Source organism: Aptenodytes patagonicus, chromosome 17 (assembly GCF_965638725.1).
Source record: "Aptenodytes patagonicus chromosome 17, bAptPat1.pri.cur, whole genome shotgun sequence".
In the NCBI taxonomy this organism is placed as follows: Eukaryota; Metazoa; Chordata; class Aves; order Sphenisciformes; family Spheniscidae; genus Aptenodytes; species Aptenodytes patagonicus.
The window spans coordinates 4175221-4198600 of NC_134965.1; the positions used below are offsets into that span (position 1 = coordinate 4175221).

At 44.1% G+C, this 23380-nt stretch overlaps 1 protein-coding gene across 1 annotated transcript in view; it reads right to left on the reverse strand.

The window, feature by feature from the left end:
- LOC143168176 (protein spinster homolog 3-like) overlaps positions 1-14172 on the reverse strand; it is a 28922-nt gene extending 14750 nt beyond the window's left edge. The window contains exons 1-8 of the mRNA XM_076354357.1: positions 13965-14172; positions 10167-10232; positions 9565-9701; positions 8884-9035; positions 7936-8002; positions 6810-7000; positions 4605-4757; positions 1221-1410 (exon numbers count right to left, since the gene is read on the reverse strand). Of these exons, the coding sequence (XP_076210472.1) occupies positions 1221-1410; positions 4605-4757; positions 6810-7000; positions 7936-8002; positions 8884-9035; positions 9565-9701; positions 10167-10232; positions 13965-14172 (1164 nt within the window). The remainder of the gene's footprint in view (positions 1-1220; positions 1411-4604; positions 4758-6809; positions 7001-7935; positions 8003-8883; positions 9036-9564; positions 9702-10166; positions 10233-13964) is intronic.
- Between the last annotated feature and the right edge of the window lie 9208 nt (positions 14173-23380).

The following is a 23380-nucleotide window of genomic DNA, read 5'->3' on the forward strand; positions in this document are numbered from 1 at the left end:
TAAAAGGTGTATATATTTTGGCAATTCAAACCCAATATATTGAGTCACTCATCTAACACAGACTGGCAAATGAAACTGTTGTTCTCCACCTTTAACGACAAAAGAAGAACTGAAGAACATACTCAGAACGGGACTATGTGGGAACCTGAGAAGCAGAAAAAGAAAATGGCTAATTCTTTTGGCACTCAGATCTCCACTCTTGAATCTAAAAATAATCTTCAATTTCACATTTTGCTTTGTGTACACACACTCCGACATGCAAATCCATTTGTTTTTTCCCTTGGCATAAAGGTGTTTTTCCACAGGAATACACATTCCTGAGGAGTCAAAAAGAAAACATCTTTGAATAAGTGTTATTCTTAGAAGCAAAAAACCTGCAAAAGTACCCTTTTGCAGAGAACTGCTGATTACTGTAATTAACTTTACTTGGATCCTCTTATTTATGTTAATCATGGTAATTGTGGCTATGGAGTCACAGGAAAAAAGCTTGGAGTCTTTCCCTAGCTGTTACCAGATTATAGTTAAAATAAGGTTTACATTCAGTTCCCTCTCACAGGGATTTTTTGGAACTATTCATCCTTGCTGGTAAGTTTCTGTTTTTCCCTTTACTGAGAACAGAATTTAAGTGATTTATACTTCAGTGTGCATTGCCAAAAGCTTGACTCTGATGATCAGCTAGCGATTTGGGGCTTTGAAGGTGATGGCTAAATTAGTCTTAGCAAGAACTGTGCTTATTGTACAGTCACAAGTACACCAATCTTTAAGTATTCAGAGAGCAAAAATAAATAAGAATACTAAATTAGTCACATAGCATTAAAAATTAACAGAAGATTGAGACTTCCTTTAACTACATTTTTGGATAAGGGACACTAGTTTCATGCAGCTAACTACACAGGCTTACTATTCTATTCCTTCGTGTGGGCAGACTCTGTAGGTCCTGAGGCCCAATTTATAATGCTCTGACTGCCTGCCCTTTTCACTGGACCGAGTGACGCACAACGTGGCTCTCACAGGACAGGCTGCAGCTGCGGGCAGTATTAGAGCAACATGCACAGTGCTTAGCTGGCAGGCCACCTTGTCGCAAGTCACTGAAACCCCTTAATGGTCTAGAAGATTGCAAAGAATTCTGCAGAAGCCACCCCTCGCCTCCTCCTCCCCCTTCCCTTTCTCCCCAGGATCCCAGAAGACATTTTGCTAATGATAGACAGATTGGCACTTACAAAAGTGGACAGGATGTTTGTCTGGGCCACCATCAGAGCTATGTAGAGGCACAGAGCAGAAATGCACATGCTTGTGGCACAGATCAGAGGATCGGCTTTATTGTTTATCTTCCTTAATCTTCTTGCAGCTTCTGCCCCAGCAATGACACCCAAGATTCCCGTCCCAATGGTGATGCCTCCAAATATTATGCTGGTGACAAAGCAAAGGATTCAGTTGAGCATAGTAAGACCATACTGTGGAAAAAAAATGGTGTTAGCTTATACCGTTAGTTTCCAAGGAATCTTTAACAGGGAACTTGAATTTTATTCCACTTGATCTAACCCTCCCACTCCTTCTAAATGGATTTAATCCCAAGCCTCAATTGAAGCTATGCCTCTGCAACTGAGGCTCTGTCCTGTGGAGCAGGTATTTTCCCATTTACAGAGCAGGTGTTATGCACCCAGGCCCAAGGAGGACTCTTCTCAGTATGACCTGGCTTGGACATCCAGTGATTTAGAGGTGACAGAGTCATCTTGGTTACCCTGTGAACCAATCTACTCAGTCATCCCTAAAACACAGATGGAATAACTCTGTATCACAATCTGCTGTCTTGGAAGAGATCCTATCACGTGGAATGATATACATCTAAATTATAACCCTCTAGTTAGCACAGCTGAGATGAGTCACTTCTCTGACTATGGGAAACATCTACCACTTCCCAAAAGATTTCAAAGAATACTGAATAGTTAACTAGTGGGAGGTCCATGTAGTATTTTCTGAATGCAGAATTTCAAATGCCGCTCAGCTTTGTGTGTCTGCAAATGCAAATCTGTTCTCCAGGAATGACAAGTTCATGTTTTAAAAGGACGTGTTTGAATAGCTTAGAAGATTCAACTTCCAAAGGGACTTCCAAAAATGCTCTTCTCTCCGTCCCAAATGAGATCCTAATGACAAAGCAAGTCTCTTGCAACAAGACCAGTGGTGCCACTGATTGTTTAATGCATCATAATTCTCCTGAGGCAAACGGGGGCAGGAGCACTGTGTTCTGAGCACAAGTGCTTCTAAATATTTCAGAGTGCTACTTGGTAAGTTCTGTACATTTTCCTAAGCTTTCTCTGCCTGCAAAGCAAAGTACCCAGCTAGGATATGACCTATTCCTTTAAACTACTGTGCATCTACTTTTTAATTTCTTTCTGGCTGATTAGGAAGAACTCAATAATTCTACAAGAAAAAAAAAACTATTGCTATACAAGATAACAAACTTTAAGCATATTTGTATTCTCCCTGTAAGTTCTTCAGGATTCTGATCCATCACTCACTGTAGCTTGATAGTGACAATATACATTGTCACTAGGCAGAATAACTATCTTAGAGATTTGTCCAGGAGAGGCAAGTTCCAAGGTGACATTAGTTGATCAAAGTATTCGTGGAATTGTGTTTAGAAAATTCATGTGTGATAAACTGCAGCTGAAATAAACCTACAGCTGGAAGGAAAGGGAACAGCCAAAACTAAATGCAAGCACAGTTCAATTGACTGGGAATAGGAAAGCACAGAAGCCTAGTCCCGGGGAAAGGCTCCTATGGGATCCTTTAGGGTCTGAGAATGCTCACCTGTCTGTCTGATCTGTTCAAAAGAGTCTGCACAAAGACCTAAATAAAAACTTCATACTGCCTATTTATCTACCTTGAAAGGATTGAGACCTGAGTCAGCTGTGCTGCCATTTGAATTTGTGTTTCCAGGGAGTCTAAGTGACACAGCCCTGATCCTTAAACAAAGCCTGCAACTGCTGAACAGCCAAGAGGGGGAAAACGTCCTTAAAGTATCCCTGAGCAGGTCTCGGAACGTGCAGCTCAGTTCTTCCAGCACCATCAGCTACAGGTCTGACATAGTTGTTTATGTTATGTTTCTTCACATCCCCCTGGAATAACAGTCTAAAACCAGCCTTATGCTGCTTCTGGCACTAGCTTATGCCAAGGTTATTTTTAAAGCACCCTGTAAGAAGCAGTACATGAGGTTAAACTATCAGGTGCTCCATTTTACTTCCCTGAAGACCATGTCTGCTCTCGCAACACTGCTGTGGAATAATAATTCAGAAGGTGGATTAGAAAACAAAACATAGGCTAACACCTTCAGCTTAATAAATGAAGTGTTTTAAACTGTATCTGTTAACAGATACAGCCGAACAGTTTAAAATGTTCAGCTTCCCTTCTCTGCCTACCCTGAGCCAGACTCCTGAGTTCACTCCCTTCCTCAGCATTATTCGCTATTAAGTAATGTGCCAACGGTGGCATCCGTGGAAGGACAATCGCATTTCCCATTGAAGTACTTGTGGATGACTATTCAAGCCATCTGGTTACACTACAACTCGGAAACAGCGTTTGAGTTGACTCGGTTATTCCACTCCAGAAAAGCAAAAGAACCCCATTACCAGAGGACACACTCAAGGTATGATTACTGCTTTTCCCTTTAATTGTCTTTACCTGGAAAGACAACGTAGTAAGCAGTTAGTTCTTGGAAATCCATCATGAAGGCAGAGACTGAAACCAGATTTGGGATACCTCCAGAAGAAAGGTAGGGACACTTGTATGGAGGCCGCTGGTAGGGAGTCCGTACATAGAAGAGAAGTGTCCCAGTGCTCACCGTTATTGAGGGTAGCCATGAAGACTCGAGGAACACTGAATACATTTCTCTATTCTGGATAACGCATTGTAAGGAAAAAAAATCTCCTCCTAGCTGGGGAAAAGTGATCTCCAAAAAGTTGTATTATGATTACTTCAAAGTCCTCTCCTGTTGTAAATTCCCCTTGCCCATCCAACATTTGATACTTATTCATGAATCTTCATTGGTCTGGACAACCTCTGTAAGCGGAGCTCTGCTGGCGGTTACTCACAAGACCAAATTATCCTGTTTTGATGTAATGATATGATACTAGATCAAATTCATCGAGCTTGCTTTATACTGGGAGTCACAATGACCTGGCCAACACAGCAGGAGTTTTAAAACCAGACTAACAAGAAGATAATAGGAAAGTTACCAAAGCACAGGATCTAAACATACTTAAGTGGGTATTTAAGTAGCTTGGGGTGCACAGTCAATTGTCAACTGAAGCCTCCTTGCTAAAGCTGCTCCTTTTTTTCCCCCCGCAAGTGTTCCTGTTACTGCTTCTTTCCACTTTACTTAAATAGGGCTGGCAGCCTCTTTCCAGTTAACCGAGTGATTATAAACAAACAAACAAATAGGAGTGTCTCAGCATACCTGGAAGCAATTTAGTCTAACATTCACACCCAATTGCCTTCACAAGAAGAGTTCACAGTCACATCCTACCTTCTGCCTTTGGAAACAAACTGTGATTTAGCACTGTGCAGTGTTTCCAAGTGTGTTTCCACAGTCGTGTGCACCTCACCTGTTAGATGAATTGCACGATTCTTGGAGGCATGGTGGTACAATGCCCTGGACAACCTGAGCCCTGTAAAGAAACAGCGGTACCCACATTCCCAGGGCTCCAGTAACGAAGGCCATGGCAGTCAGACCCAGCGAGGACCAGACAAAACTCCGACTGAAAGTCAAAAGAAAGAAATGAGAGACAGTAGAAAGAATGGGGTGTGAGGACAAAGGGCAAGCCTACCTGCAATACCCAAGATTTCAAGCAATAACAAACCAATGCATTCAGACATCTTATAATCAAAATGCACTCCCTTGAAGATATGAAGTTTGGTGAGGCTTTATCTATGAACTTCAACAGTAAAGTACTAATTGGAGCGAAGAGTATGACCTACTGATTTTGTGTTAAATCCCAGTCCTGGTCTCTTGCAGATTTCATTGCCAACCTTTGCTAAAACAATTGCTGTGAACTTTTGGACAGCAGAAGTACAACAATAGAGAGTGGGCAAGAATTTAATGGCTTAGTAGCTAAATTAAAGTGTTCTATGTGCAAGCCTAAATGCCTCAGGATTTAGGTTTTAAGTTGATTGTGTAACCAGTATAAATGAGAGTAACATCTGGGTCTTCCAAACTGTTAAGATGCAGCGGCTGAAGTGCTCCTTAACTCTACCTGAGTAAGTAAAAATAGACTCGCGGTCTGCACAACGAGTTTTCATACAAAAGGAGAATAATTTTTAAAAACTGCCCAAATCTTGTCTCCTTCCTTCCCTACTCTAGGAGAAAATTAACTTTTTACTGGTCTCTTTCTAGTTAATAGTTTAGGAGAAAGTCCTCTTTGAGGTCAATAGGGAGGTATGAAACCTTTAAGACTAAATAAAAGTGCTGCAAATGACCAGGTGACCACCAGACTAGAGGATTTGTTAAGATATGAACCTAATTCTTCATCTTCTAAAGAAAAAGGGCTCTTGGACTTGATTAAAAGTGGAACCACCTGTTTTCTGGCAGTACGTCCTTATGCTTTGGAAATCAATTGCTAAAGGAAAAGAAAATTAAAACCTATTTTTACAACATTGCTGGAGGTTGTAAGGCACATCTTCGTAGGAAAGCAACTTTGACGAGAGTCTGGTTGTTGGAATGCCGGAAAGGTTCATTGTTGATTGAGGAAAGTTCATTTTTTTTATTCACTTCAGACCCTACCGCCCGCAAACTGTGATCCGACAAACCGGATCTCGAATGCACTTGCTGTTCTGGATGCAAACAGGACGCAAATCTAATTGTCAATTAGAAAACGCTGGATCCTCCAGAAGCAGGACACTCCGAAGACAGGCAAGGTCCCAGGAAGGCAGGCCTTTACACCCAGAGCGGCTGAGCGCGGCCCGGGGAAGCGGCCTGCCGGCAGGGGCGGCGCGGAGCCGGGGCGGCGCGGAGCCGGGCCTGCCGCGGAGCCGGGCCTGCCGCGGAGCCGGGCCTGCCGCGGAGCCGGGCCTGCCGCGGAGCCGGGCCTGCCGCGGAGCCGGGCCTGCCGCGGAGCCGGGCCTGCCGCAGGCCGACAGCGGCACCTGCTGTTCTCCCGCCGGATCCAGCCCTTCCTCCCCGCCCCGGCAAGGGCTTTCGCCGGTACTGCGGGGTAGCGGGAGCGAGAGACCTGCCGCAAGCGGTATTTTACTTCGTCCTGCCGGTCAGCTGGTGTTGACTTTAATTTTTGTGTGGTTAAAAACCGGCCAGCCACGGGCCAGCTGGTCGGAACGTGTACGGTGACTTTATAAACCGTACTGGGGTCCTGCCGAGTCTTGTATCAGAGGCACAGCAGGCTCACGCGTACCATATAAAGAGACATGCTGATCCAGCCTTCCTCAGGCGCTAAGAATTAGAGGTAAAGTTACACCTGCAAAATATGCCGCCAATCTAGCTTACCCCACGTGTTAAAGCAAGAGGGAAGGGGAAACCGTAAAAAATAGCGTTGGATTTAAATAGGAGCACACTGCCATCATAACTTTGCCTCTTTCCCCCTCCTCAAAATGGGAGGATAGCAGAAGCAACAAAATTTTTGCTCTCTTGTGTAGCATTCCTGTAAGAGTGGAAGAAAGTTTTTTTTATAAATGGTGTTTCAATCATCCTGTATACAGCATGCGATACAAAGGAGCTGAGCGGGATTTGATGGCCGTATTTCTAATAATGGAATGGTCGTTCCTCAGTGGAGGGAACCTCTGTTACTAAAATCACTTACTTCTTGGCAAGTGATATGACATCTTGACACCAAGTAGTCTTGGCAGTTCTGTGTACATCTGGTCTCTCAGCTGCTACTCGTATTGTGCCGGAGATGCTCAGTGCTCTGTGTGCTGCTGTCCTTCTCTGGGTCCTGTGAGGGACCAGCAGAATCAGAAGAACCAGCGCTAGACCTCCCATGCAAGGAGTTATCTGTAGACACAAGGCCGGTTAGATCAAGGATACCTTTTTTCTTACAGTGAAAACTCCACAGCAATTCAAATTCAGTGTTAGAATTACATATCGGAGAATTGCAGATATGTTCAGAAATAGATGTGACTTGCTGTTTGTAGGTCATATTTGTAAAGAAGAAGAGTGACTTTGGTGATTTATGGTGACATTAGAGGAAAGATAATAGATCCTCCCTTCCCACCATGCAGATACATGATCACTCCCTCTGATTTTGGAGAAAAACATGCGAAGAAAGAAAAATGTACCATAGTACTCTGGCCACAAATGCAAGAATCACTGATGCAGTCATCAGTGTTATCTGAATAACATCAGACTGTTATTCCAGTAAACGTTCTTCCCCACTCATCCTGTACTTGCTAGTTAATTTTATAGATAAGTTAGGAGGATCTGACAAAGCACTAGGTGTTCAGTATGGAGAGATATCATGATGACATGACCAGAAGAGAAGAGGGTTTTTTCCTTGAAACCCTCAAATAATAGAAGTTGTTCCCAGCAGCATTTCAGAAAACAATCTTTCTGTATTTTCCTGAAGAATTATACTGGTGCTACCAGTATAATGGTCGTTTTACTTTCAGGTTCCTCTGTTTGAGGAGGTCCTGGTGCACTGACAACCATTCCAAGTGTGTCCTTAGGTAAGAGGAACACCAGCACCTGCCCTGGCTGCTGTACAATTTCACTTATGCCTGCTTTCATTCTGCAAGAGCTAGACATAAATCTTCCACTTGTCCTGCAGGAAGAGTTCTCTTAAACACCAAGTTCATGACCAGTCGGACAGTAGAAAGTCCTTCCACCGCTCACCTCTTTTAACACAATGAACATAAGTAATCTAAACCCCAGTGATGATTCTGACTGAACAGTGAATGGCTCAGCCCCATGCGTGAAAGTGATTAACTCACCCTGAATGCCCAGTGCCAGTCACCTGTGACATCTGCCATGCCGGCTGCTAGGACATAAGCAAGACCACTGTAAGCAACAGAAAGGAATAATCAGTAGGCACCAATGAATTCTTGCTGGCTGAAATGACATGTCTTGCCAGCTAAGGAGAGCACAGAGAAGTATTCTGTCATAGTTTTCAAAACAGATAAACAGAAACAACCCTCAAGGTCTATGTAGTCTACTTGCCAGCCAGTATTAAAAAGAGAGTCTAACCTCCTCAGAGCAGGCTTGAGATGGTAGCAATAATGTCCCAGATTCCCCTTGGAAAACATATTCTGTGGAGTGACACTGCAAACTCGGATCAGACAGCCCATAAAGCAGTTTATTATTTATTCTTTTCTGTGCCAGCCACATGAATTAAGCCCTGCAGGAATTCCTTTAGTTTTAATCTGCCTTCTGGGCTCAGCCTTGGCTGCCTGCTCTAATAAAAAGTATGCCTCTGAACCACTTAAAAAGCCCTTTTCCACCTCTTCTTCTGACACAATGTCAAGAGAGGGAAGTGCCAATTCTTCCTTGGGAGACATTTAATGGAGAGTTCTTGAAAAATTTGTCAAGTAAACACATGTCTGAAAGCTTTTGTCTTCCAAAACCCAGAAATAAATTACCTACCCCCATGCACATATTTCTTTTAGAATTGATTCAATATTTTATTCAAAGGCTACCGGTTTTCAGAGTTTAGATTCTCCCTAAAAAATGTTGGGGGGAAAAAAGCAAATTTTTCTTCAAGGTAAATACAGAAATAAGCCTAACCTCTATTTAAACATGCTAAGGAAGTGACAAATAATTTTGCAAGAGCCAATGCAGATATACATCAAAATATGTCTGATCAAGGGTCAGGGTATATTGAATTGCAGGCATGGTCAGACAGAATTTCAAAAGGCAGGTCAGTTACTAGCAAGAAAACCAACCTTCCCACTGGAATGAAGATATAGAAGATAGATAACATTGTGGTCCTTTTTCCTTCCTCAAACAGGTCTGCAATGATGGTAGGTGCTATTGTGGAATAACTGGCCGTGCCAATGCCAACTAGTCCTCGTGAAAGAAAGAATATCCAGTAATACTGCAGGCAAAAGACATAGTCCAAAAAAGCCCATGCAAGAAAGAAAGCATACTGTTAAAGAGGTGCATTTTAGCAGATCAAATGTACCAGAGGAAATAAGAATTCAACTGCCTTTTGCGCATGTCTCTATTCCCTCCACTCACACCTGCTTCCCTCGCATCCCACTGCTGTGCTTTCTACTTTCTGCACAGTAGTGACTTCTTAGAGTGACACCCAGAGGGAATTACAGGATAGGGTCGGCGGACCGCAAGCTTGCCAAACAAGCTGCTACACTGTAAGGTCATAATCAACAAACATTCAGGACAAAAATAAGATCCCATCAATTGCAACAGCACTGTGTGGGTTCTCCATTGCCTGGGCTGGACTCCGCCATCCCATAAAGCATTCCTGCACAACGTCCATTTAGTCCAGGCTTGGGGAGCGAGTGCTCACTGACAGCTTTTCCATATGTGATCAGAGAAGGACTCTACCAACTCCTGCAAGACGTATGCACATTATTTTCATAGTACCCTCTAAAAAAGCAACATACCGATTCACTGATGAATGAACTGCCTAATGTTACAACAGACCAGAAGAAAATCCCAGCTCCAAGGATGATTTTTCTATTGTACCGGTCACCGAGGTATCCAAAGATGGGGGCAGCCAGCATGTAACACAAGATGAAGACTGGAAATCCAAGAAGAAGCAAAGACAATATTGGTCAAATTACTTTTACCGTACGTACTCTTCACCCCTCAGACAAACTCAGGTTATTTTTTAGGGCGGAGGTTAAAGGCAGGCTGAGTTTGTAGAACTAGTAGGTAGATTGATATTTAGAAAAAGATAAATGCAGATTCAAAAAAAACCTATACAAAAATAAAACGTGTGAATTGGTCAAGTTCTGTATTTCTTGAGAAATTCCTTCATCTTTTGTGATTCACATACTGCAGGATTTTTGAAGGACTCAACTCCAGTCTTCCCTGAACCAAAGACTTTCAGTTTTGCATTGTAGTCAGCCTGCCCACAAGTGGAAGTGAGCAATACCACACAGGGGTAGGAACTAGAAGAAATAAGTAACTAGACTGTGTTTTAGGAACAGACTACATAGATGCAAGGCAAAGTAAACTATCTGAACTTAAGAGGTTTTATTACCTGTTTGCAGTAGACCTGTGTCCCCATCGCTAAGCTCGAAGTATTTCTGTATATCTATCAGGGTCCCTGCAACAGAGTCAAACACTGAATGACAGCAGAGTACCCTGCTCATTCCTTGTAATTCTATTCATTTGCCAACTCAGAGATTTATTTTAAGAACAGGGCTTGCAAGAACTGCAGCACATTTAGCTTGCTAGTTTACATGTAAACCATTACTCTACCACAAGCACAGATACACAGAGAATTAAAAATTCTTATCACAATAGATAAAATTCATGATCTTCCACTATAGAGGTCTTACAAGAGTCAGTTTACCCACTATTTCAATCATGACTGTTCTGTTTCTTTTGCACCATTAGTACCTAAGCACATAAACAGTTTACAGTTCAAACTTCAACGGACAAAGCGTGGAACAGAACAGTGGCAGAGTTTTGCAGCCAGGAGGTTGCTATCTTCATACAGCTAATCCTAAAATTTTCTTAATGACCTTAAAATGTTAAGATGAGTTAAATTCCTTCTGTTAAGAATAACTGTTAATATTTTCAGTATATACAGTATTCAAATTAGCGCATGTTGGATTTTTCAGGATGCAAATGGCTACAGTCTTCATTAGCCAATGGTGGCTAAATCAGCCCATAGCCAGGGAAATACTACTGTAATTCAGATCATGGTTCCGGTCGTGTAATTCTGTTCATATTTCCATGACAATTTTGCAGAGATCAGATGAGATCTAGAAAACTGTGGATTTACGAATTAACATTTTTAGTGGTGGCAATGACAGACAATCTTCACCAGAAGTGATCATTTCTATTCGTGATAAACGGCTGACAGAAATTCCATCTTGATTTCTAACCATTCAATAACTATGGAAAAAGGTTAGAAGAGTTGTCAAAAAGTGTGGAAGGAAGTCACACAAGCAACAACCTGAGGGAGGATCCATGGATCTGGTACCTCATGGATGCATGAATGCTGAGACAAAAAGGTCATTTTCAGCTCTACGTCATGCAGATCTACCATCTCACCTGTCTTGCATTTCTGCATTATATTCCTGAAAAAAAAATTAAAATAGCAGAAGATACGGCTTTGAATAAGCGTACCTTTACTCCGATATTGAAAGATATCAATTAAAAAAGAAATTTCTTCTCATGCAGCTTTAGTTTTGCCAAAATAGTCAAAATCAAAACACTATTAAGAGGATGAAGCCACCACCTAAGAAAACAAGTTCTGTGTAAATTGTCTGCGATGTTCACAGAAGCTGATCTGCAGCAGAATGTTGCTCAGGATGAGGTTAGCAAGAGGTACCTGTTCTGCTCCTACAGTGTATTTTACATGTTATGCCATGTACTGTGCTGCTGCAGCCCCTTAAAAGCATTCTTGAGCCAGCTAGTTTAAAGCTAAATCCATGCTCTCCCACAGTCCCCGTGGCTGCGGCATAATCAGTCTCCTCACTAGTTACTGATGGGACTTGAAGTCAGTGTAGATCAAGGTCTAGCCTAACAGCAGCACCGGAGGTTTTGTAGCTGTTTCTCAATGACTCTTGAACATATTCTGTATTTAGGGTTTTCCTAATGGTCTCAGAAGTTTAAGTCAGTGACTTCATTCAAACGTTTTGCAACATTAAAACAGGACAATCAATTGTATCTATTCTTTCTGGTAGCAGATTATCAACACAGAGAAATACTGTATTACAGGAACTTCAGTTTTGGGCTAATAGAGTATTTAGAACAAATCACAGCTAACACAAGACTTGAACTGAACCACAACTTCATCTCTAACTTTCACACTGAGCACCATGAAAATGTTATCCCCTCCACGTAACTGAAATAACTGGCCTGACCAGTTATTGGCAAATTACAAAGCATTGATCCGAGCAGCTTGGAACAGGGTAACAGATCAGAGCGGAAAAAGTCTGCATGATCACCATTTTTAACAAACTGAAGACTCAATTCCAGCAGACAGTTAAGTGGAAGAGCTTGTTTTCTGTGTGAATATTGATGCAAACTCTGTGGAAGCCTGTGAGCAAAACTGCCCAGAAACCACAACTTCATAACTGCCACCAGCTTACTTTTAAACAAATACTCAAGCCTCTCCTCCTTCACTTTCCTGTTAACTTATATTTAACAATACATTCATACATATGGACAGCCAAACTCAAAAGTACTGATGCAAGAATTCTGCAGTGCAGCTGAATTCTAGCAGATGAACAGTATATTGCAGTATAAACTGCAATTTACAGATTTGCCCCATGGCCCAAGAGGTCATAGAGTTAACTAAAAAGTGGTTTAGTCACATACTGTAATTAAAGTAGATGTTTGATATTTCAAAGGCCTGGACACTATCCCCACCCCTGCTCTTGAATTCTTACGTGTCCCTGAAGGTACCTCACTCACAAGAAACTGAGCTTGTTAACAAGTAGGCAAGCTTTACTTCACGGGCCTTCTTGAAAATTTTAAGCTCTTAGCATGTACAGGAGCCAAAGAATAGTTCAACGCCTGGAATGAGCCAAGTGACTGCTTGCACTTAATACTTCCAAGTGCATACCCTCCTAGCATCCCAGTTCTTGCTCGAAGATGTTTTCATCCTCTCCTGTGCCCTGCCCTTCTCCAGGGAAAATTACTTGACCATAGAACTCATACATTGAAGTTTTTCACTAGCAGTCTTGCAGTATCATTCGGCGTGCACTCCTACTTGTTTCCTTCCCTCTTATATGTGGTTAAGAAGTGTTCAAAAGAAAAAAGCTTAAACTCCTAAACCCGCTAGCCTCTCAATTTTTAAAGATACTGGCCAAATGTCTTAAATTTCTGAATGGTCTAAGTAGTAAAAGTAATTAGTTTGTGTACTGTCACTAGATATTAATTCCAAATTTAACAGTCTATCCTTTGGGTTTTTGCAAGGTTTTAAAACATTTACGATTTCCAGGCCACTCAGAAGTAAAATATAGCAAGCTCACAACAAGCGTTTCCTCCTAATTTATAAATCAGACCCCTGGAAGCATGGTAGATGCTTAGGAGTGATGCTAAACAGAAGAATTTACACAGACCACAGTTTACTGGGAGGAAAAAACATAGATTTCCCACCAGTTTACTAGAAGCAATGCTTTGCTGTTCACGGCTAGGTAAAAAAAAAAAAAATAAAAATCCTGTTTTGGAAGGAGGATATTATTTATTAGAAAACAATTTGTAAATTTGGTAGGCAGTGCTTAAGGAAGTGCGTCTCCATTCTCTTTACACAGTCATGTTACACTCTTCATTGTAGAAATCACACAATTTCCAGCAGGGCATGAGGAAGTTAAGCCTCCCCTAAACAAACTTGCACAAAAATAACGTAATTTTTGTACTTTTAATGGGGGGAATGGCATCACTATTCTTCAGAAAAAGGCAAGTCAGATCTATCTACCAGATCCAAAGAAGGCCTGGTAAGCTGCTGTATACAATAAAGGGAAGCTTAGTCAAATCTCTGTAGAATCCAGACACAAAAATAGACTAGTTGCTCTGTATGCTAAACTCTGTTTATAAGAGACTTGCATTTAAAAATATGAATCTCAAGCATTTAACAGATGTGATTTTTATAAGCATTCTACTAACCATTACTAACTAATACATCATTTATTGGTCTTTCAAGATATATAATTGGAAGTTTCATTAAGAGTATGACCAACAGGCTAAAGCAGGTAAGTGAGAAAGATTAAAAAGACATAAAGCATATCCTTACTTTAGAAAACATTTGCAACTACAGAGTAAGTAGAGCTGTTGAGAGCTTAAATTTCTTTTCCCTTAGGAGGAGAAAATAGGCTCTCACCTGGCACAATGAACCAATCCATGAAATTAATTAAATTCGCATAGCACAGCACGGCAGCTATCAGGTAATCTCTCTTTGCTGGACCGTTCCTTGACACAGACACGAATGGACCTTGTCTCACATGTGCTGCAGCAGGTCCATAATTCTGCTCCTCAGGAGGCGGCTGGGACTGCAAGCCTCTGTTTTCATGTGCACCCGGGTTTTGCATATTTCCCAGTGCAGAAAGTCACCATAGATTATGAAGTGTTTCCTTTGGGCACCAAGCTACAAGTCAATTTTGTGCTCGGGCTATGAGGAACTTCAATCACTACGGTCATTTCCGGCAGCGAAGCCCAGCCACTAAAAACTGAAATTAAATGGTCCTTGCAGTAGGAGGAACTTTGCAAAGAAGCTGCAGTCCTGTGTTTTTGCAAAAGCAAAAGTGCTGAAGCGCTATACCTTGAAGACAAGGAAAAGTAAATGTAAACAAAAGCAAAATAATCCATTGTGCATCCAAGAAATAAAATTGCACAACTTTGCAATGATCTCACAGAAATTGCATATGCAAAATTAATAGTAATCTTCACTAAGGCCTCAGTGAGTTGCCAGAGCTAAAAATAGCCTTTCTAGAGAAGAGAGGGAAAGAAAAAAAGAGGTGCTTGTTTGCTAGACCAGGTACCTATCTTTGACTCGAGCCCTCCTTTACCACAGGCTTCTTGTGCAACTCTGGACAAATAATTTGCTTTCTCTGCACCTCAGATCTTTATTCCTGCCACACACATCCCCTGGCCTTTAAAACAGGGCTGCCTAGCCTTGTCCCTGCCACCTGACCAGTCACTTCTCCTTACCGCCCATCTGCTTTGCACTGGCCAGATCTACCCCCCGAACAAAATCCTTTCTGATAAGGTCCTGAGTTTTTAGGTCAAATCAGCAATTTAAGCAGAAGACTCGTACACCAGACTACTTGCTGGTTTGGGGGTTTTTTAGGGGAGGAATACCAAACAAACAAACAAAAATTCAACCCAGACTGCTACAGCAAGCAGAGAAAGGGAGATGGAAATAAAACCACTCTTCTTCACCCCGGCTGGAACTGTGCACATTCCACAGTTTTGAATTGTGCAACAGGATTTTTATTTCCTGGTTAACGGGGGAGGTCCCGGACGACTGGAGGCTTGCCAATGTGACGCCCATCTACAAGAAGGGCCGGAAGGAGGATCCGGGGAACTACAGGCCTGTCAGCCTGACCTCGGTGCCGGGGAAGATTATGGAGCGGTTCATCTTGAGGGCGCTCACAAGGCATGAGCGGGACAACCAGGGGATCCGGCCCAGCCAGCACAGGTTCATGAGAGGCAGGTCCTGCTTGACCAACCTGATCTCCTTCTATGACCAGGTGACCCGCCTAGTGGATGAGGGAAAGGCTGTGGATGTGGTCTACCTGGACTTCAGCAAGGCCTTTGACACTGTCTCCCACAGCATTCTCCTAGAGAAGCTGGCGGCTCACGGCTTAGACAGGTGGACTCTGCGCTGGGTCAAAAACTGGCTGGACGGCCGGGCCCAGAGAGTTGTGGTGAATGGAGTTCAATCCAGTTGGCGGCCGGTCACGAGCGGTGTTCCCCAGGGCTCAGTACTGGGGCCGGTCTTGTTTAATATCTTTATTGATGATCTGGATGAGGGGATTGAGTGCACCCTCAGTAAGTTTGCAGACGACACCAAGTTGGGTGGGAGTGTTGATCTGCTCGAGGGTAGGAAGGCTCTGCAGAGGGACCTGGACAGGCTGGATCGATGGGCCCAGGCCAATTGTATGAGGTTCAACAAGGACAAGTGCCGGGTCCTGCACTTCGGCCACAACAACCCCATGAAGCGCTACAGCCTTGGGGAAGAGGGGCTGGAAAGCTGCCTGTCGGAAAAGGACCTGGGGGTGTTGGTCGACAGCCGGCTGAACATGAGCCGGCAGTGTGCCCAGGCGGCCAAGAAGGCCAATGGCATCCTGGCCTGTATCAGCAATAGTGCGGCCAGCAGGAGTAGGGAAGTGATCGTGCCCCTGTACTCGGCCCTGGTGAGGCCGCACCTCGAATACTGTGTTCAGGTTTGGGCCCCTCACTACAAGAAGGACGTTGAGGTGCTGGAGCGTGTCCAGAGAAGGGCAACGAGGCTGGTGAGGGGTCTGGAGAACAAGTCTGATGAGGAGCGGCTGAGGGAACTGGGGTTGTTTAGCCTGGAGAAAAGGAGGCTGAGGGGAGACCTCATCGCTCTCTACAACTACCTGAAAGGAGGTTGTAGCGAGGTGGGTGTTGGTCTTTTCTCCGAAGTAACAAGCGACAGGACGAGAGGAAATGGCCTCAAGTTGCGGCAGGGGAGGTTTAGATTGGATGTAAGGAAAAATTTCTTTACTGAAAGAGTGGTGAAACATTGGAACAGGCTGCCCGGGGAAGTGGTGGAGTCCCCATCCCTGGAGGTATTTAAAAGACGAGTAGATGAGGCGCTTAGGGACATGGTTTAGTGGGCATGGTGGTGTTGGGTTGACGGTTGGACTCGATGATCTTAGAGGTCTTTTCCAACCTCAATGATTCTATGATTCTAGGATTTCTTCTCCTTTCTCCCCCAAAAAGGGGTCTGAAAGGGGAAGAAAGGAGGACACAGGAAGGGGTTCTTGTTCTTTCAGGGTGTGTAGATACCTTTCTTCCCTGTCTTTCTTCTGGCCACTCAGATTTGAAACAGTATCCTTACTTAATTCTTCCAGCATCAGTTTTCCTATTATATTCATTATTTTTCAGACACATAGCTAGTCACATGTCTTTTGAGCTATTTTGTAGATTACCAACTTCAGAAGGGAATTTATTTTTTGCACCCTGTTAAGAAAGTTTAAAGTGAAAATTAACAGTAAACTGGAAGAGTTTGAGTCAGGCAGCTAACTGGAATGAGTACTGATTAGTTTATGACTCATGCATGAAGACAGGAGTCTATATTTGTTTTTTTTTAAGAACTGTGTGTTTCACACTTCAGACTAAACTGAAAACAAAATAGCACCTAGTATTCATGGACATTTTGTAAAATCCGGACTCCTTTACTTTTGTGTGCTCAACACTGTAGTATTTCATTCTATCTTCACTTCATGAAGATCTGGTCCTTCATGAACCAGAAGGCATGTTTAATTTAATCATGTGTGAGTCTATATTAATTTTATTTCAAGAGGGGTGGGTTTTTTGGTAACATCTTCGCTCTCAACTTTCTAAGGGAGGATTTAGATATAGATGATGGGCATCTCTCCCCACTCCGGCTCAAGGGAGCCCCACATAGGTCAGCTTGTGTCTGAAAACACTTCAGAGCATGTCAACTTACTATCAGGAAGCAATTTTTGCTCTGTATTCAGTATTATCACCACTACCTTTTTCTCTGCTATAGACTACAGAACCTTCAGAACCTTCACTGAGTATATGCCACATTGTCTATGCATCCCACTGCTTTATTAAACCAATGAAGTCAAGAGCTGACTGTACTTGGGAGCAATAAAGAACCAGCACAATTTTGTAAAAATTAAAAACTTTCTCTACATCCACAACCGTGGATTAAAAAAAAAAAAAACAAACCTGCAAAAACTATTAAAATAACTTTGAAGAATCACAGTTGGCTTTAAGGGTGGGCAAGGTGAACGTCAGCTCCGCTCTACCGCAGCCCAAAAAGGAGCGCGAAGGGGCGGCGGCGGCAGGGGCTGCTCCCCGGCGGCTCCGGGCAGCCGCCGCCGCGCCGCGCCGCGCCGCTGGGCGGCGCTCAAACACCGGCAGCGGGCAGAGCCTGGCGCCGCCCCCCCCCCCCCCCCCCCCCCCCGCGCGCGGCTCCGGTTGCCGAGCGGGAGGACGGCCCTTCAGCCGCGCCGCGCCGCGCCTGCCGCCGGCTGGCCACGTACTTCGAACCAGAACAAAACCCAACAGCAACAGGCACAGGTAGAGCCTGAACAGCGTGTTGGAGACGCCGGCCGATGAACCTTACCTGCGTGCGGCAGAGAGGTTCATTAGCAATAGGACGTGAAACGGTCCGTGCCGTGCTCCTTTTTTTTTGGTCATCTTTGTTCTCTTCAAAAGCAGGGCAGCAGCGGGTCTGGGCTCTATATCCTTTAGTACGAATATTTTCCGTATTTGATGCCCAGCCACATCTCAAACCTTGTAAGGGTGGCCCCACAGGGCAGCGCGTCGGGATTTAACTCTCACTCTGGATAGCTTAAATGTCTCTTGATCCAAATGTCCTTTGGGTTTCTGGGGCACATCCTGTATTGCTCTCAACTCCTGACAACTACTGCTAGGCTTGATGGTTATAGGCAGCTAAAAGCAGATTTTTAACTCACACTGTTACGGCAAGAACTCAGTTCTGCTTTCCTAAAATGGAATTTCCAAATTCCATATTTTCCAAAGATAGAGTCTGTTTAAATAGACAATGTTCCTCACAAACACCAAACCACCAGTTCTAAACTCTTCTTAAACTTTTGATTCCCCTTTTGCCCTTCATTAAAGCTTCCAGACATCACTTCCACTTTATGCTTTTTGGTGCTATATACTAGCTGGCCATTTTTCTGCCTGCAGCACCAAAGCTGTGGGCCGGGCTGGCATGTGGGACCTCGATGCCGAATATACCGCAACTCTGCCGCCGTTCCTGGCACCAGACATCACCCTGCCCTTGCATCGCCCCCCTCCCTCCCTGACCTCAGTGTCACAAGCCATACCCTTCCATCCATGCCGTTTTTCACTGCTGGGCACAAGTCTGCAGTCGCTTCTAAAAGGCCCGCTGCGACTTAAGCCTTCCTCTGTCAGCTTTTCTAGACATCACTCCTTGGTAGCTACCCTGCCTTTAACTGCCTCTTTGTCCTTTCCTCCGATTACGATTTTCATGTTCTTGCAGACAACGCCATGCCAAAAAATTCCCGTGAAACTTTGTCGCGATCCGCTTTTGCTGTGTGGGCTACAGAATGTCACTATACAGTACAAGTCAACTTTTGTTAGGCAAGATTACAGCTCATTTCTTTATAGCCAAATGTTTTTTTTCCCCTTATTTGTTCATTTCTGTCAGTCAGGATATGGACTGACTGTCTTGGAACAAAGTGCAGTGTTTGCCCACATAGCTTACACTAGGGGTGCCAGGTGCCAATGCAATACAGAAAGTAGCTTTTTATCCCTATCATACTCCTTTCACCAGCTCTGTTCTCTTGATGGCTCATTTAAGCATGAGACCTCATAGCTGTGTCACCCAAGAAGTCACCAGCAGTTAAATCCTTCTATGGTAGCAGCAAGTCAGAACCTGTTCATTCTAGGCATTTGGCACGAGTCCACACACACAGCAACATGTTTTCTTACCCCATTCTCAATCTGGCTGTGGTACCAAAAGTTGTTTTGATGGCTGAACCTGACAAAAAGGAAGACGAGGGAAAATGTGGGCCCTCTCCGAAACGAAACGGGAGACCTGGTTACCCAGGACACGGAGAAGGTGGAGGTACTCGATGACTTTTTTGCCTCAGTCTTCACTGGCAAGTGCTCGAGCCTCACCACCCAAGCTGCAGAAGGCAAAGGCTGGGACTGGGAGAATGAAGAGCCGCCCACTGTGGGAGAACATCAGGTTCGAGACCATCTAAGGCACCTGAAGGTGCACAAGTCCATGGGACCTGATGAGATCCATCTGCAGGTCCTGAAGGAACTGGTGGATGAAGTTGCTAAGCCACTCTCCATTGTATTTGAGAAGTCCTGGCAGTCCGGTGAAGTTCCCACCGACTGGAAAAGGGGCAACATAACCCCCATTTTTAAAAAGGGAAAAAAAGAAGACCCGGGGAACTACAGGCCAGTCAGTCTCACCTCTGTGCCTGGGAAGATCATGGAGCAGATCCTCCTGGAAGCTATGCTAAGGCACATGGAGGACAGGGAGGTGATTCAAGACAGCCAGCATGGCTTCACCAAGGGCAAGTCCTGCCTGACCAACCTAGTGGCCTTCTATGATGGAGTGACTACATCAGTGGACACGGGAAGGGCTACAGGTGTCGTCTATCTGGACCTCTGTAAGGCCTTTGACATGGTCCTCCACAACATCCTTCTCTCTAAACTGGAGAGGGATGGATTTGATGGGTGGACTGTCCGGTGGGTGAGGAATTGGTTAGATGGTCGCATCCAGAGGGTAGTGGTCAACGGCTCAATGTCCAGATGGAGATTGGTGACGAGTGGCGTCCCACAGGGGTCCGTATTGGGACCGGTACTGTTTAATATCTTCATCAATGCCATAGACAGTGGGATCGAGTGTACCCTCAGCAAGTTTGCAGATGACACCAAGCTGAGTGGTGCGGTTGACACACCAGAGGGACGGCATGCCATCCAGAGGGACCTGGACAAGCTGGAGAAGTGGGCCCTTGTGAACCTCATGAGGTTTAACGAGGCCAAGTGCAAGGTCCTGCACCTGGGTCAGGGCAACCCCTGGTATCAAGACAGGCTGGGGGATGAAGGGATGGAGAGCAGCCCTGCCGAGAAGGACTTGGGGGTACTGGTGGGTGAAAAGCTGGACAGGAGCCAGCAATGTGCGCTCGCAGCCCAGAAGGCCAATCGTATCCTGGGCTGCATCACAAGAAGCGTGGCCAGCAGGTCGAGGGGGGGGATTCTGCCTCTCTGCTCTGCTCTGGTGAGACCCCACCTGGAGTCCTGCGTCCAGCTCTGGAGCCCTCAGCATAAGAAAGACACGGACCTGTTGGAGCGGGTCCAGAAGAGGGACATGAAAATGATCAGGGGATGGAACACCCCTCCTATGAAGAAAGGCTGAGAGAGTTGGGGTTGTTCAGCCCAGAGAAGAGAAGGCTTTGGGGAGACCTTACTGCAGCCTATCAGTACTTAAAGGGGGCTTATAAAAAAGATGGCAGCAGACTTCTTAGCAGGGCCTGTTGCGACAGGACAAGGGGGAATGGCTTTAAACTAAAGGGGGGTAGATTTAGACTAGAGATAAGGAAGAAATTTTTTACGCTGAGGGTGGTGAAGCACGGGAAGAGGTTGCCCAGAGAGGTGGTGGATGCCCCATCCCTGGAAACATTCCAGGTCAGGCTGGACGGGGCTCTGAGCAACCTGATCTAGTGGAAGATGCCCCTGCCCATGGCAGAGGGGTTGGACTGGATGGCCTTTAGAGGTCCTTTCCAACCCAGACTATTCTATGATTCTGTGAAATGCAACTGAAACTCCCCAGATGAACATGCACATTTGGTGATAGCTAGAACTGGTTGGCTGATACTCAGCAGGCCAAGCCATGGAAGTTTTATGCGCTTAGGAAGCTGGCTTGTTTCGACTAACCATTCAAATAAGTTCTCCTTGGCTATTACTCACCTAGACTGTCCTGTCTGTCTAGGCACCCACGCAGCATCTGGGCAGCAGTCCTGTTGGGTCTTCACTCTGTGCTATGTGCTGCCTGAGAGACAGAGGAGCTACCCTTTCTTGGCCACAACCCTACCCTGTGCTGCCATTCCTATTGGCAAGAAACAAGCCAGCGGTGTGGGTGGGAGGCAGCAAATGAAGAGGTGCCTGGTGCGCTCAAAGGCAGGGCTACGTTCACCCACTAAGACTCGTGGAAGCAGCACGCGTAACAGCCGCTGGTGTATTCCTGTCAGTTTAACTAAACCCAGGTGAGACGCTGCCAGCAAACGTGCCATGCCTGCAATCCAGACGGGACTGTTTACAGACAACTGATGTGAGAGCTTCCAGTTTTCCCTGGAAGGATTTCCAAGTATTTACTACAAAATGCCTGTGAATGTATTTATTTATCCAAATACCCTTTAATGGGGGATGCTGCCGCATCCATGAACAGCTTTGGAGGTTTTGCCAGAGCTTTCCCAGAAAGCTACATCAGAAGAGGCATTAATAGTGAACCAAGATGTCAGAAAGATATAAATCAAAAAATATTTTATTATCCTGATTAACTCGAAACCATTTCTATACATGTAACAAAAAGAAGCTTATTAACCCACTGAATAGCAAACAGCAACAAAGTCTGTGAAAGAATTGAATACAGAAATAATATTAATTGTTGACTAGATCTACCAACACTGATTTTAGGAAGAAAGAAATAAGCTGCTTTTGGTATCTTACGTCTCTCATGCATCACCCAGACAGAGAACATAAAGTAACCAAAAGAAAATACATGCTTGTTTGCATTTGCAAGCATATATGGGAACGGTCTGCATTTTGAGATGTACATATTTTAAACTATTGTGATAGAAGCAAATTCATAAGTCATGAAATTCTGCAAATAACTGAAATATGGATTTCTGCAAGACTTAGTAATTTTAGTGTCTGACAAGATCAGAAAAACAAAATTCAACATAATTCTGGTAGGCAGACAGCTTAATAAATGCATGCCTGGACCCACCTGAAATATTCCACTCCAAGGAGATTCAAAGACAATGATAATGACTACAAAAGAGCTGCAGAGTGACAGAGATTTAGGTAGGAGGCCGTGGGCCTTTTAAGGTCTGTCACTGTGGTCTCTATTCAAACCAAGGCTGCGCAACAAATTACTTTTGGTTTTGAACCCAGTCTGCAATGGTAAAACGTAAAGACAAACTTGGACCTAGACGTTAATATCTGGGTTGCATGTCTGGAGGGATGGCAGTTTGACCTACAGTTTAAACCAAACAGTGACCGACCTGACATGAGAGCAAGCTACTCAAGTAATGTAATCATGCGTAAAATTCAGCACGATTTTCGGTTTCAGATATATTATAGAATCAATAGTCTATCCTGTTCTTGTAAAAGACCATATTGCAAAACTCCAGGGATGACTCATCTACTAACGTGTATATTTTTCTTGCATTTTCTTGCACATTTGCCAAATTGTTATTCCTTTGGAATATACAGCCTGTACTAGCCGGAAGGGAGGGAACCTGAGTGCTCTCCTTCGATGGAAGTTTGAGAAATTCTGCACCTGTAGTTTGTTGAATCTGCTGTATCTCAGTGTATTGCTTGTGGCCACATTTAGTCATGGTTAACATTCAGGTAGCAACTGCTAATGAGTTAAAACACTGTTATGAAATACTTACTTAGTATATTAGAATAAAATTCAGTAGCTAAATAATCAAGACTTGATTGCCAACAGTTTTTCTTCAGACCTTTGCAGGCAGAACTAACAGTATGAGCCATTACTCAATTCACGTGTCTTTTGCCTTTGCATGCATCTTGTGGAACAAATACGTAGCAAGGGACTGACCCATCCAGAGTAACAATCTCTGTGAGTCCAGTGCACTTTATGAGCAGTCTTCTGTTACCAAAAAACTTCAAGAAAACCAGCTGGACCACCTGTTTCACTATACACTTAATTGGAAAATATCTGCTTGAAAGATTCTTATTCTGTGGGTTTCAATAAATGCTACATTTTTAGTTACCGCATCCTTGTTACCTCCTCTGCCTGAATTTCCTTTTAAAATGCTTTCTTTC